General features: G+C 36.0%; 2 protein-coding genes across 4 annotated transcripts in view; one reads left to right on the forward strand and one right to left on the reverse strand.

The window, feature by feature from the left end:
• Positions 1–6,151, forward strand: part of msra (methionine sulfoxide reductase A) — a 35,914-nt gene extending 29,763 nt beyond the window's left edge. For all 3 annotated transcript variants that reach the window (XM_044106412.1, XM_044106415.1, XM_044106414.1), the window contains exon 6: positions 5,735–6,151. In XM_044106412.1, coding sequence (XP_043962347.1) covers positions 5,735–5,905 — 171 coding nt within the window. In that variant the 3' untranslated portion in view covers positions 5,906–6,151. The remainder of the gene's footprint in view (positions 1–5,734) is intronic.
• Positions 6,152–13,123: 6,972 nt separating this feature from the next.
• Positions 13,124–16,172, reverse strand: LOC122825211 (hydroxycarboxylic acid receptor 2-like). The gene is made up of 3 exons (XM_044106416.1): positions 15,789–16,172; positions 14,713–15,118; positions 13,124–13,819 (listed from the first exon to the last, which is right to left on the reverse strand). The coding sequence occupies exons 1-3, from the start codon at positions 15,929–15,931 to the stop codon at positions 13,358–13,360; spliced, it is 1,011 nt and encodes a 336-aa protein (XP_043962351.1). The 5' UTR covers positions 15,932–16,172; the 3' UTR covers positions 13,124–13,357.
• Positions 16,173–16,485: the final 313 nt, after the last annotated feature.

Here is a 16,485-nt window from a genome sequence, read left to right on the forward strand (position 1 = left end):
GGTTCATTTGGTGTCACGGCATTGACCATGTTCGCTTCGCTGGCTGCCTTGATTGTATTGTTCACACAGAGTGTGATTGGGTAATTTGGTGTGTGCGTGTGCGTGTGTGTGTGTGTGTGAGGCACAATAACGCTGCAGAAAATTACCTTGCAGGCGGCTGGTGGTTGTCTGCAGCATGAAAGGAGCCTCCCTTTTCTTTTCTCGCCTCTACCCATCATTAGGGTGTGCACTGCGTCTAAAATGGCAGGTAGTGGTAAATGTGTGTGTGTGTGTGTGTGTGTGTGTGTGTGTATCGTTGCTTCATGTAATAATGTGTGCTCGGCCTGTGGGTGCAGGCATGGCTCCTGAAAGCTGGGTGTTTTCATTGTTCTGGTATCTTTTCTGGCTGATCCATTTTCTTTCCACTTCTAAACAAAAACTGCTGCTTTTATTTCCTCTGCCTTTTTGTGCACAGATTCCCTCTCTTCTGCCTTCACCTAGCCTCTGTTTTCTTTTATTTTTTTTCTCATTCCTTCCGGCCGCTTATCAGCGTTGTTCACGTTTTCCTGCTTTACCGGAGCAGTTGGAGGTATTTGCATACCAAATGAGCAATCTACCTCTCTGACATGCAAATTAATGGATGTGAATTATGCATTTATGGCACACAGCTAACACAGCATCAGGCTCCAGCACAAGCAAATGCTTTGAAAACATTGAGAAGAAGGAAGGACAATAAAGATGCCACCACAGCAGGCTACGCTGCCGCTTTGAGCTTCACATGCAGAACTGGTGTAAACAGGACAGCAGCCATATTTTCTGCCATTTCAGTCTTAAATTAACCCCTAAAAGATTTTTTTTTTTGTAGTTCTGGAAAATAAGGAATTTGATTTCACATTAAAGATGCACATTTATCATTTATCATGAAGAATTTCTTTGATTTATTGTCACTATAAATAAAAAATAAAGTGACAGTATGATCTAAAATGTTCTGTTTGCTATTTTCTCCATTGTTTATTCCACCAGAGGATCAATAAATATCCGTACATTTTATTAAATCTAAATACTTTGTGCAGTTTATTGATACAATGAGAATGTTTTTCAAGTTTTATTTTTGTTTGTGGTGCTATAAATGCTGTGCCAATGGGTTACTTAAAAAATAAGTAATAAATAGTCCTTTTTATTGTTTTTTTACAATATCACAATAAAGTCATAAAATATCAAAATATAGTTTTAAGTCAATATTGCCCAACCCTGTTTCACACAAATCTGCAGCTGCTGAGAATTTCAGCTGATTTTATTCCACTTTCAATCACAAATAATTAACTTTTACCATCCCATAAAAATCTATCATAACAAACATTCAACATTTTCAAACACTCGTCAAATATAAATACAAAGAATTAAAAGAAAAAGAAATCAAAGGCTATTGATGGGATTGTTCTACTGCTGCAGTTCGGCTACATACGGCATGTAATACAATCGTCTTGTTGCCTTCCAGCATCGTGCACAAAATATCCGGATGTAAACAACAACATGCATATTAATACTGTATTAATATGTTTTCCTTGATGTTTGAAAATACATGGAAATATGTTTCTTTTTTTTTTGTCATCAAGACTTTCCAGCCGTTTTTAGTTCATGACCTAACAGCATCCCATTATAGCTGCTGTGTTGCATCTGCAGAAAACCTTCCCTACATATGTGTAACCGTAGATTGAGTCCATTAGAACCTCACAGGAAGTGATGAATCAGACTGAAAGCTGAGCTGAACTCTTTTCCTGTCTCCTGCTTCTAAAGCCTCTCAGACCCTCTGGGCTTGTTTGCTGATTTCTTTGCTAACGGTCTCCAAATGCTGACGTCAATTAAGCTAAAATGGTTTTCAAATAATTACCTCTCTCAAAGCCACCAATGTGTGAAATTACTGAGGACACTTTTAGTGTGATTGTTTTTGCGCTAAAACAAAAGAACTCCTATTTCCCTAAAGGACTGACCTTTGAAATGTGAAGTGCCATCACAAGGGTATAACGTTAAAGCTGTTTTGAATTTAGCTTTAAAATGTTTGTTTTTCTTTTAGTTTTTAGAGAATTTATTCATATTGAATTTTTCCGCTCTGGTTTTAGTGCATTAAATCCACAACTGAAGTAACTTTTCTCTTTCAGAGAAAATTCCCCTGTTGTTGTGAATTGTAAAGTTTTTACTTCATACATGACGTTGCTAATCAGTGCTTGGGTGACTTCTTTCATAAAGTCATGACAATATATAAAGTATATAAATATCCAGGTTGCAAGTCTGCAACCTATGGATTTTGTGCAACAAGTAGATGATTTATAAGATTGTTTTCACACATGACAGACCGGTAGACTAGGTTTGATTTGGGACAAAAATAGCAATATTTGTTACATTTCCACCTGCTGCGATTCTCTTTCACACTGCATTGTGTCAAAAACCTGTTCCCCTCCTCGCCTGTGGGGGCGCTGCACCAGGAACCACTGAAGGAAATGCCACAGAAACCTCTGAAGAAGACAGGTGCGCAACTTCCTTCTTCACGAAATGTAAACAAAAATGGAGTGTCATCAGACTTTAGAAATTTTAGGATTTCACTTTTGCCTTTGGCTAAAAACCACGAGTCATTTCTCCTGCTAGCGCTAGGCTAGCATGTTTATTTTGGTCCTGTGTACCCAGAATGCCCTGTGCTGTAGTCTGCATTCTGCTATTGGAGTCGTCTCCAGACCGAGGTTTTTAGTCATAGTACGCAAAGACAAAAGATAAATCTTACAACTGCTATAAATCTGACACCACTCCATTTTATTTATTTTTTATGAAGAATGAAGTTGTGCTCAGTGTCTTCTTCTGAGATTTCACTGACATTTCCTTCGGTAGTCCTTGGCACAGTGCCCCCACAGGTGAGGAGTGGAACAGGTTTTGTAAATAGATTGTCTGACAGCTGAAAGGAAACCGCTGCAGCTGGAATTGCAGTCCCAAATGTTGCAGACAAAATTGCAACATTTGGGACCAATATAGCAACTAAAAGTGGTTTGTTGTTTATTGCTAGGGTTTTTTTTCATTGCATGAACATGTTTTTTTTTTTTTTACATCATTTGGTAATAAAATAATGAATTTTATTAATTAATTCATTAATTTAAGTAATGAACTTCCATACAGACAGAAGCATCATTACATCTGCTCTCGATTAAATTTTAGTTGCTTTTGCTTGATCTTTGTTTGTTACCCTCCTCCTCCACTTACCCGAGCTTTTTCATTATTTCCTCTGCTTGTGTCTGTTATTAAAAAATTTAAATTGCATATTTTCATGAAATGATCCATTTTATTTGTCATTTAAGGTAACGTTCTCAAGCTGATTCCCACCTTTCTTTTCAATAAAAATTATTTTTAGCGCATCCGAGCGCTTTAATTAACCTATGAAATATATTAAGGATGATTTATTACACCGTTTATTAACCTTTTCTGAACAGATAGCCACACACAGCACATAATGACAGGATATGGAGCGTATAATCAAACTCTGAATTATAGCACGCAGTTTGTTTCCAGTTGAGTACCTCCTCTAAATCAAATGAAGCGCCAACCTCTAAATAATTAACCTGGATGCCCAGACTGTCGTTACATTCACATAAAATTTTTACTGAGTAAAACCAGAGCGCTTCGTCTTCTTCATTTGATGAAAATGAATCGCTGATCTCGGACCGAGCTTCAGAATCAGCCCAGATGATTGTTGACCAACAGGATAATAACCGTAAACTTAATGAACTCCGAGTTTTGGGTTTGCTGCTGTCAAGTCGAGAAGAAATAGGAGCAGCTTTGCAAATAAAAGCCTAAGCAAATAAATGTCAAATCATATTTATCTCCTCCACCATCCATGAGATGATCAAACAAAAAGCTGAGCTGTAAACCTCCCAGCTAAAAACACGGCAGCCTCTTCCATCGCAGATTAAACTTTCATCACCGTCTGTGTGTGTGTGTGTGTGTGTGTGTGTGTGTGTGTGTTTTCATGCGCACTGTCTCTCTTTGTCTTTTAAATTACCCACACACCATCTGGTTGAGTAATTTTTATAACAAGCCGGAGAAGGTGTCATTACCAACCGATACAGCCATTGTGTAAGTCTGTTTTTCTTCACTTCAGACGTATAAGATGCTTATGGCAGGATGAGGTGTTGATGGGATTAGTTCAGCTTAAAGGTTAATGATTCTTCAGGTAAATTTGATTTAATGCAGACACACAAACAGCGTTAAAGACAGAAAACATGAAACCAGGACAAAAAGAAAGTTTTATTTGAGAATATAAGAAAGTTTATGGTTTAAATTATCAAGTTGTGTTGTTGGGGGGTTTTTTGCACCATTTTTAAGTTTTTTGTCTTATAAAAGCTTTTATAAGCTTCATTTATTGGATTTAGACCATCAGAACACGAGAAACAAACCCTCTTTTTTAGCTTAATACTGTCTTCTTTATGTAAATGAAAACATTATTAACTCAGTAGTTTTGGGTTTTTCATTATAGTTTAGTTTTATTTCATTGTGACATTTTGTTCGTCTAATTCAGTTGCTTCTAGTTAGTTTTTAGAGTGCGTTTAGTGGTTGTTATTAGTTAAACGTGGTTTTGTTTTGGTGTTTATTAGCTATGGTTGTAGTTTTGGTTTTTTTATGCTTTTGTTAAAGTTTACGTGCAGCATTAAAAGAGTATTATATTGTGGTTATGCATACATCATTTGGGTAATGCATAATCAACAGAAGACACTATTTTCAAAAAATGTTGAACAACAACTGACTCTGGCGTTTTATCCCAACTTTTGCAGCTTCATTTTGCAGGAGGAAGTCAGACTGACAGCTGAAACATCCGTTTGAAAGGCTAAAATAGATTCATAAACACAACAAAGCACAAAACATTTTAGATTGTTCCAGTTAGTGGTTAATTTAATCCACCCCTAACTCACTGTTTTCTGTTTCTATTTGTAAATAATTTTGGAAATTTTTATTTATATGCTCCACTTTTTGTTGGACTTGCATTAAAACACAAAATCTTGTTGTAAAACAGCAAAATGAGAAAATGTACAAGTGACATGAATACTTTCGCAAGGCATCTGTGTAAATATTCATACAAATAAGCATATTATTTCTTTAGTTAAAATCCATCTGTACGGTTATCATCAATAATTATACTTTCACTTTGCTTTTATTCAGGAAAACCTTGAAGGAAAACTATTTAGTTTTTATATATTGATTCAATCATTTTGCTTTTATTCTGTCCTTTCAAAAAGTTTCAATAATCCGACTGAAAAAGAGATTTGCTTTGTTGACACAAAATGTTTTAGAGTTCATTTTAAAATTCATATTTTGGCTTTTAAATGTTTTGAATTTGAATTTATTCATTTTATGAAGGGGACAATATATATTAATCAACATGGGCATCCAAGAAAGGCTAATTTTCATCTCATCTCTAGCAGGTTGATGATTAAAAAAATTAACATGGATAACATCATACATGATGTATAATTTATCCAATGTGCAGCTAACTATTGTAATTTACAGTATACGTTTACAATAATAATAAAAACAAGCCACACCTGCAAGAAAAAAAAATAAACTCAGTTTTAATGATGTCCTGCTCACCTCCTAATGTGTGTTTTTTAGTAAATTTGTCCTTTAAAGAAAATGTTTAGTCTTTTGACACCGGTCAACATTTATATCCTGACTTTTAAACTATTTTCTGTTGTGTTTTCTTTTCTTCTGCTTCGTTCAGGTTCTTGCAGAGGAAGGTTTTGGTCCAATCACAACAGAAATCACTGAAGCCAAACCGTTTTATTACGCTGAGGATTACCACCAGCAGTACCTGAGTAAAAACCCACATGGATACTGCGGCCTGGGCGGGACAGGAGTCACCTGTCCAATCGGACTCGGCAAAAAGTCCTGAGGAATCCTCACAGCCAACTCAAACAAATCCACCCAATATTGTTCAGCTTCTTATCATACATGATTTTTAACTTCCTGCTTTGTACATCTGTAAGATTCAATTCTTTTGGAAACAAATTGTGAAATATCTTATTTTTTTGGTGGGACTATTTTTATAGTCTGTTTAATGAGTTGTTTTAAATTAGAGTTGCTTATAGAATAATAGAAGAGATGCAGTTTGTTTTGAATAAATCAACCTCGGAAATTAGACATGTTGAGTTTTTTCTTACACTAAAGTTTCCGGCTTTGTTTGAAAATGTTTTTTCTGCCAAAATAAAAGCGAGCCCATTCAATTTGGTACAAGTTTATTCATGAAACCAACAAAGTGCTAAGAATGTTGATTCTTAGCACTTTGACTAAATCCTTCAGAGAACAGCTTTTTGTTTTCTAATAGTTTAGATATACTCAACTAAAAAAATCCATAAATATGCAAAATTTCCACTAATAATTTGTTTAAAGATGAAACAAAATGTTTCCTGATGGTGAATGATTGATGAGAATAAAATAAATTGGAAGTTGTTGATTTTGCACTTTTGTAAAAGGTTTTAGTTTATTGGCAGCTATTTAGCTTTACTCAGTTGCATTTACTTGAGTAACTATTAAAAAAAAAAAAAAATACTTCAGGAATATTTTTACTAGGTTGTACATTTTACTTTTATTTGAGTAACTTCATTATAAAGTGTCTCTACTCTTATTTGAGTAAAATTTCTGGATTTTCTACCCGCTAAATGAAAAACAAACTTGTTTTAACCAGAAATTTACCAGATGCACACACACACACACACACACACCCACGCACACACACACACCTAAACACACACACACAAACACACGCACACAAAAACACACACACACACACACCCACGCACACACACACACACACACACACACACACACAAAAACACACACACACGCCTGAAGTCTTTGTTAGTTTCAGAAGTTTTTTTTATTAAAAGAAACTGATTTGTGAAACATTTCTTTTACCTGAATTTGTTATTTTTTAGTTACTTGTATGAATTATTGTCATTTTTGTCCTTAAAATACCAAAATTTCCACTTAACTTTAGATTTTGGTCCATCTGATGACATTGTTTTTAAATATTAAAATGATTAATAATTTGATCAGTTTCTCAGTACTAGAGTAAACTTCTATCAAATACTTTTTTAATCTAGAGTTAATTCTTTGGCTACTTTACCCACCTGTTTGTGTAAAACTAAATATCCTCTCTATGCACATTGAAATTGCCCATTTGCATATGAAAACTGGGTGAACAGTATTAGAAAGGTTAGATCAGATTATTCACTGTAAATATTTCCGCGGTGCGTTTGCTCTGTAGTGTTTTGTGTGCATGTTGTGTTGTGAAATGACCTCTTTCCTCTGACCTTTGCCCGAAGCCATGTTCTGGTCCAGGCCTCATCTGTCATCACTGTTAATCTCCAAGCATGTGTGTTTCTCAACACTACATGCACACGTGTGTGTGTTTGGATGCAAACTCACACACACCCCAGCAGGAGGAGAAAATATTGGGCGCCAGGCCCTCTGAAGCCTGGCACTGACATCACACAGCAAACCAAGGAAGATGAGTCTCTTTGGAGATGGCAGAGCGCCACCTTGGATCTCTGCTGGCTTGGACTGCAGCTTCACTGGCTCTTGGAAGCTGATCTGGAGCACTATTTTTGGAATAAAGTGGGTATTATCAGCAATATTAAGCAACTCTGCCATTTAAAATAAAATTTTAAATCATTTCCTCCTGTCAGAAACTTTGACGTCTCATTTAATTTTCAGTAATTTAGACCAGAAGAGCTTAAAGGGGAAGTGTTTCGTGTTTTCCAGGCAGTTTTATGGCAAAATCAAGGAACTAAATTACCTTTAATTGATATCAAAATATTCTATGTATCAAATATGACTTGGAAAAAATTTGTCCTTGTAATTTAATACTTTTTCTGAAACAGTCTTCAGGAAGTCATCACAACATGCCTCCTCTATTAACCCTTTAGCAATATTTTTACCAATGTTACTGAGATGTAGCTCATATAATGAGCTCAGTTCCAGCAGGTGTTTGCTAACTGCTGCTGGCTAGTCTGAAGGAGCTGAGTAAGGGAAGGCTGCTCTGTGAGCAGGAAGCTGGTAAACTGCAGCTGAGAGGAGGAGCTGCGTCTCGAAGGCGGGGCTAGATCCACCCAGACATTTTGCAAGGATGAATTGTTGCCATGGAGATTAAAGGATTTCTCAAACATGCATGAGAAATCCTGCAATGCTATTTTGATTATGGAACAGCATTAAATTATGATGTTATGCTAAAAAAAGAAGAGATTTTACCTTTTATTGTCCCTTTAAATGTACCAACAATACAAAAGTTTTGTTACTTAGCATGTAGCGCCCTCTACAGTTATTGGCCACACAAATAAAAAATAATAAAAACCCTTATTATGCCTTAGTGATCATAAGATGCCTCTCTTTGTTGCAGATTTTCAGCGGCCAGCTTGGTTTTCTTCTTCACTCTGAGTGATGACAAGCTCTTCCTCAGCCAGCCGGGTTTGTAGAAGTTCCCAATGTTTTGATCTTTATAAATATTCCTGTGAGTATAGATAAAGTAAGTTTATTTAAGTATCAGTTTTTATATTAAGACCAAAAACTTTACACTGCAAGTAATCAAAATCTTACCAAGTATTTTATCTTCTAATGCAGTTATCTTAATACACATGAAGAAAATGAAGAAAACACTAACTTATGATAAATATACTGTTCCACTGGCAGATCATTTCACTTATAACTAGAACTTTTTGATTGATGGGAGGAACATGAGGCAGTCTTCCATCATCTGACATCCCAAAGTAACTCTGGAGGAGCTACAGAGATCAACAGCTCAGTTAAGAGAATCTATTTACTTCATAAAACTATAGAAGAACGATAAGATTACTGGATTCTTAAAAGAAATGTACCCTTTACGTAAAACTCTAACTCTGATGTTTAGAGAAGATAAAACTATTTTATAATATTATTTTTGTTGTTATCTGAGTTGCTTTCTCCACATACAATCTAGATTTTTGTTGCGAGCTAATGATTTTGGGTGTTCAAATATTCCAAAATCACATTTTGTCTCAAAAGAGGAAAGCAACATTATTATTTTTTTTATTAAGATCACGTTTTAAATGAGCTGACAAATAACGTTACTGTCCTCATTTAGTTTGTAAGTTGATCATAAAATGCCGTGAGGTTGTTGAATTTGAATTTATCCCCGGTTTAAACGCTGGCCTCTGCTGCCACCTGGCGGTGAGTGTACGGTATGAGCATGTTTCAATAACAACACCAGAAATAAACCTTTTCCTTTGACCCAGAAAATATTTATCCCAGAAGATTTCTCCTGTTTGTCGCTCTTCAGCTCTGCTTCTATAAATCGGACTTTCAAAACAGTCATAATACTCAAATCTTTCATAAGTTCTCTGGTCAATTCAGATCAGGTGTAATGAGCTGATTTATCCAACATCACAGTGCACTTTCCATAAAAGGTATTTCTACTCTTTACTCTTTATTGTGTTAGTTGTAATAACTTTCATTCACTGTGTAATACCTGTTCATGGCTCGTCCTTTCAAGGTTTCCGACTTATTTGGCCGCCGTTTCTCATTCTAGTTTCCGTCTTTAAAACCCTGATGACCAAGAATACTGACCCGTTATGTCAGAGTGTCTTCATAAACAAAACAACCTTTTACACCAGGTGAGGTAGACGCTGGTCAGGGACATCTGTTATGGCAGGCCGTTTTAACATACAATCGGCTTCACTGCTTACATTGTAACTACAAACACAAAATGTTCTGCCATACAGGGATAGCAGCTAATTTCACATTGATCAAAATCAGATCCGGGACATCTCCCTGATCTCCTGATTAGCCAATCGGGAAGACCAAAACAAATTTTATGCTCAAAACATTACTCCGAATCATGCACCTTGAAGTTCAAATCTACCAAAATAGAGTTGAAATAATCTGAATTTAAACAATTAATCAAACAATATTCTGGTATTTTGTTTTTTAGCAAAGATAATTGACTTCGGCTATCGTAACAGGAGAAGTTTGGTCTGATTTAGAGTCAGACTATTTTGTATTTTTCTTCAATGTATGTAAATATCTGCTTTATATTATATATCAGTTTCACTTTTTGAATCAAATTTCTAAAAAAGATTAACCTTTTTAGGTTATTCTAATTTATTTAAATTCTCTTTATTAAATTCTGCTGAATCTGAAAGTTAGTTTTCTTACCACTAGAGGGCAGTAGTGTAGCAGTCTACAGTGGAGTTTGCAGAACCAACGCGCAACAGGGAAGATTCGTCAAGAGTTTTTAAATCCAAACAGCCTGTTAAGATTTCCAGATGAGATGCTAATTCCTCGTTTTGGAGCAAATCCTTTTGGGTCAGAATTTAGACTTAGAAATCTAAAACTTACTTTCCAATTGTATTTCAAGACCTAAATGCCATACGCAACTTTTGTCGTTGCTTGGGTGGTCAGAGAGAGAAGCCCATTTCAAAATACGTCAGAAGCTGATCTGTGTTTTTGTTGTACTTTCTCTGAGTTGTTGATGGTTTTCAGATATTTTCCTGCTTAGACCAGCTTAGCAGCCACCTCCACATTTACTCTTGCAACACTGCACAGTGTAAAAGTGTCCACACCTTCACTGTTTTTTGTGAATGTGTAATTGCAGATAATACAGTCTAAACAAACTTCTGTAATTGCTTGCAAAAAAGTGGAAATTTGAGCCTGAAGAGATAGAAGTATGTCAATATTTGGACGTTGCAGGGAAGGCATCATTAGGATGGTATGGAGATCTTTTTTTTTTTTTTCTGGGTGTTTGGAGAAAATGAACGAGAAAACTCCCAGACTCCTTCCTGAGTGGGTTGTATTTACAGCAACCTTATACAGAGATCTTCAGACAGCATCACAAACCATAAATAATCTAATTCAGATAAGCAACATCACATGAATTGTTACAGTAAAGCATAAAAAGTTTTATTTGACATTTTTGTAGCCCATGAAACAGATTCAACAACATGAAGAGTCAATAAAATGATGACAAAGCTTAAAACTGGAGACAAAACGGCCAGTCAACATTTACAACTCTGAAAAGAAAAGAGAAAAAGTTCAACACTTCAAGTCTTAAACACTGAGCTGGGCTCTTTTTTATTAACCTGCAAGATATACATAAATAATCTCAACTCTTTTACTCCTGGCTTGGAATAAATTAAAATAAATATATAAGTGATTTGATATATAAATATTTACATCACAAACTATATTATTTGAACATAAAAATGTATAATTTTTTAACCAAATGAAAGGAGGAAAAAATGACGAGATGAGTCGAAACACGACGCAAACGTCTCTGAACACCCACAGCAGAGGTTTAAATGTTTTAACCTGAACAAACATTACAGGATTACACACACCTTACAGGAAGAGGTAATGGAAACCCTACAGTGAAAAAAGTGCAGAAGCATTTCCACTAGATTCCCTCATCTGGATAAAAAAAATTAACTTGGATTAAAATGCAACAAAATAAAATTTAGACTTTAAAACTTAAAAAACAGGAAAAGTTATTATCACACAACAAGCAGGTTTATTTCTTGAAACTTTCCTACTAATAACTAGAGAGTCTGCTGGATCTCATGTGTTGTTTTTCTGAAGTTAATACATTGTTTATTGAAACCTAAAGGCTACTTTACCAAAATTTTAAAATAAGGCTTAACTTCCTGGAAGTAAAGGTTACTGTCCTGACACACATAACCACTTCTCTGCAATTCACAGGTTGCATTTGTAAAACTTGAGGTTCTTTATCTGTAACTATCATTATTTTCCTCAAAGTTGATGTTACTTTATTGACACTAACAAGTTAATTGAAAAAAGTAAAGGTTCTTTTTCTGAAACTCTCAGTTTGCTCTCCTGGAGCTTACAGACATTTTTATGTTAACAGAAACTTACAATTTGCTTTCAGGAAACAAAAATGTTATTTTTCTGAAACTTTAACTGTTAATCCCCATGATTTAAAAGTTTACATTTAGGTTCCTGAAACAGGTTTCTCTCTGAAATGGATGTTACTTTTCCACGATTCACAGATCACCTTCCTAAAACTTGCATGTTGATTTACTGCAGTGTTTCTTAATTGCGGTTCTCACGCTCCCTCCCTTCTGCCAAACACCTGGATTTAATCTGTGGATTATTGAGAGCCTCCTGCAGTACGTGATGGTTGCAGAAGAGGTCATGCAATCATTTGAATCAGCTTTTCTGGAAAAGAGGCAGATCTAAAACATGCAGCGCAGGAGGACCTGGAATTGAGAAGCACTGATTTACTGGTTCCTTAAAGAATTTGCTTTAAGTTCCTTGATTATGAAGGTTCTCATCCTGATGGATGCTGGTACTTTTCTGAAAGTCCCAAGTTACTTTTTCCTGCAGTTTCTTGTAATTTGTTTTCTTGGAACTTGAATGTTTCCTATTTGGAACGTATGCGTTATTTATCTGTAACTAAAAAGTTACTACCCAGGAAGTTACTTTCCTGAAATTAACAAAGTAATTTTGTGAAATGTAATGTTTATATTCCTGAAGGCTGCCATTTGTCAACCCGAAGCATTCAGGATACCTTTCTGAAATTCACAGAAAAAGAGATTTTAGCTTTCTGAGACTCAAATTATTTTTCTAAATGGAAGTTATGGGTCATAATCAAAGACTTTACTGATAACTTTTCAGAAACAAATAATAAATTTATATATAACTTTCCATGAAATTATAGGTTAGTTTGTTGAAACTAACTTTTCTGCTATTTAAACATTAAAACAACTTTCATTAAAGATGTTGTTGGCAATAAGTTCATGTCTTTTTTTGGTGTTTGAAAAATCGGCTGCTTCTGTATGCAAAGTCACAAATCAGCAGGCACTAGACCGTAACCTAGCAACCTCAGTGAAGAGATAAGTGATTAGTTCTTGAGCAATCATTCAGAAACCACTTGTTACATTCTTGTTGGTTGTGCTGGAGGCTCCACTTCTGCTTTTCAAAGACATACAGTTGTATAATTGTGCATTGGTTTGCAGCCATTTTCACAGGGAAGTGTAAACGTTGAGTTGAGGGGGCGTGGCTACAGCTTATTTGGATTTAAAGTGACAGGACATCATAAAACGGCTCAAAATAGGCAGAACTGATCACACTCAAAAATCATTTTCTATGAATGATTTTATACAAAAAATGTAATGTAACATATTTTCTATATCCTATGTACCTATCTTAACATTTTCAAGGAAGAATAATGGGAACATTTTAAAGCTTTGTTCCTGAGAAGAAACGTTTATGGGTGCAGGAGTAGTTGACAAGTTTTTATGATAGCTACATTTAAACCAGAAAGATTGACTAATGGTCATTTTTCCATTATTTGCAATTAAATCAGTTTAGCCCCTGAGACTACAGTTGTTGTCATTGTAGCTGCTGTTGTTGTGACCATCGGTGAGGCCGAGGGAGACTTCAGCAGTTTCTTCCTCAGACGTGGTGGGAAGAAAGTGGAGACGTAAGCTACCTTAAAGCCCGAGTTGCAGAAGCAGTAAACCAGTGGGTCCAGCAAGCAGTCGGCGTAGGACCAAACCATGAGGGCGTCGTACACCTGGACCACCACGTCCTCCAGTTCCTGACAGTGTTTCAGCCTCACGATCAGCAGCGCCAGCCGAGCCACCGTGCATGGCAGGAAGCAGATGGAGAAGACGATGGCGACAGACAGGACGGCGAACACGGCTCTCCTCAGTTTGGCCTTTTCCCCAATCGATTTCCTCCTCAGTCGACTGATGATGCAAGTTGTGCAGTAAATGAGGATGATGAAGGGGAAGATGATTTGAGAGAAGAAGACGATCTGAAAAAAAAAAGCTTATTACTCAGGATAGCAGTGCTTTATGTGGTAAATACTTAGTTGTTATTGCAGGTTTTATTTTAAAATTGGTGGAAAAATACAAATCAGTGGTGATTCCTAAAGAAATGTACTGATGTGAGTAACTCAGCTGTCAGTTAGTGAAGTGGAAAGATTTACCCATGTAGGTAATAATTAATCCCCTGAATTGTTGTTTCTCTGAGAGACTGGTTTATGTAAATAGCTGCTGCAGGTCGACTTAAATACAGCACTGTATGCTAAAAAGCTACATCTTCCATTTGTCTTGCTTCTAACCTGTCTCTTAAATCAATATATTATTTTTTCAAAGTACTGGGATATTTAAATATTTTCTCAAGTGTTTCATTATTTTTAATTTCTGATTTATCTGTTTATTTAGTCTTATATAGTTTTTTTAATACTTTAGAGACCGCTGTTGGCAGCTGGTTCCTCTGGGTTTTTATTTAGTGTTTTTACAGTAATACCATGTCAGAGGTGGACAGAGAGTCCAGAGTAAGAGTAGCACTGCTTCAACATGTTTTCACTGAAGTAAAAGTAAAAAAGTAATTGGTAAAATGTCTACTCAAGTACTGAGCAACTGATCAAATTATCAATCATTTAATATTTAAAAATTACATAATCAGAAGAAACAAAATATAAATTGGAGATGTTTATATTTCCACTAATAAAAATTCTCCTAAAAGTAAATTTTTCTAAAAAGTTACTCAAGTGTAACTAGTTACTACCAAACTCCGCCTGTCTGTGAATGATTGCCAAGTATGTGGTTGTAGATATTGTATAAAATTATTTCTCATCAATGAGTCATTGGTAAATATCTGTACATTGAATATTGATGTGAATTAGTGAAGCCAGAATGTTACCTCTCTGAAAGTGTCCGCAAAAACCTCCAGAGTTGTGGTTTTAATTCGGCCAAGGCTGTTGCAGCAAACGAAGGAAGATAGCATCGTGGGGATGGTGAGCGGCACTAAGAACACCCAGATAAGCACAGAGATCAGTGGAGACTTCTTCAGCACCTTCACAAAGTTTCTCCTCCCCAGATGGACGACGCTGAAGTAGCGGTCCAGGGACAGAGTGATGAGGAAGCCGATGCTGGCCCCTCGATTGAGGAACAGCATGAAGTGCATCAGACGGCAAACAACCTGATCCTCACTGTGCCTCAGATTGTTCTGATAGTGGTGAATTTTAACAGGAATACAGACCACCAGCAAAAAATCAGCAACCACAATGTTGAAGAGGAACACGCTGTTATTCTTCCAGAATTTGTACCTGAAAGGAAACAGAACATTTAGTTAGAAACAGAACATTTAGTTAGAAACAGAACATTTAGTTAGAAACAGAACATTTAGTTAGAAACAGAACATTTAGTTAGAAACAGAACATTTAGTTAGAAACAGAACATTTAGTTAGAAACAGAACATTTAGTTAGAAACAGAACATTGATCAGAACGTTTGGTTCCTGGCATTTGCAGATGGTTGATTGAAACTATTCTGTTTCTTTACAGTATCAACAACAGTAAAGTTTCACATGTCAGGATTAATTACTGCTATATTATTATATTTGCATAGAACGCTTGAATTCAGAGAATGTGTGACTACATAAAGATGTTAGACTGTGGTTGGTCTGTCGTTCATAGTTAGAACAACTGTTTCCCAGCACATTAATCTGGTGGCATCTATGTGGACCTGCAGTCCAATTTCTATAATCTATAAACATCTTACATAAAACAGAAAGCATCAGAGTTTTTGTCTGTATTTGCACATGCAAACTAATTTAACAGTGAATTACATTTACTTAAGTTAAGTTGTTTGATATTTTATGCAGATGTTGTATTTTAAATGCATCTCAACAGCCTTTGCTACCACAGTTGAACCTCATAATCTAACCATATCTACATCTTAATGTCAGGAAAATGTTTATCTTTGTAGCTGAAAATACCTGAAGATGAAGATGTAGAGCACCGACAGGTTGAGAGGAAGTCCCAGAATGAACTCCACAGTCATCACGCCGGAGAGGACTTGGTAAGTGACTGCATTCTGTGTGTAACAGGTGTCATTCGATGAAGAAGTAATATTACACATTTTGATGAATCTCAAACTGAATCCTTCGTCTTCACTCTGCCACGATCTGGCACTCCAGATTTTCCCCTCTTTCCTCTTAAACAGCAAATTCAACAGTTCCTTTCACAGATCCTTGCAGTGATTGAGAAATCCAGACAATCCGTTGCCATCCATGACAAAAGATCCCAGGGAAACAGAGACAACAAACAAACAAAAGAGATCAGAAGCAGCGCAGAGAGGAGGAGAAAACACTCCGTCTGAGTGTGTGTGTTCTCACTTCAGGCAAGGCTGCAACTGATTCCTCAAAGAGGAAGAAAGTTTATTTCATCTGGAGGTGTGGTTAAAAAGAGCAGCTCAACTAACTGAGAAGCGTCAGAGCTCCTTTCCTTAAGGAGAAAAACTAAACAAAAATTAGCTCTTGTTCTGAGGAACCTGACTGGTTAGTATTTAATTTGTATCTCAACTGTGAAATTCCTGAACGTTTCTCTGTTGCAGCATCATGTGGACGCATGTCAAAGTATTCCTCTCATCAGGAATCACTGAGTAAGTTATGGTTTCCCAGGAAAATATTACAC

This window comes from Gambusia affinis, linkage group LG22 (assembly GCF_019740435.1).
Source record: "Gambusia affinis linkage group LG22, SWU_Gaff_1.0, whole genome shotgun sequence".
Lineage (NCBI taxonomy): Eukaryota > Metazoa > Chordata > Actinopteri > Cyprinodontiformes > Poeciliidae > Gambusia > Gambusia affinis.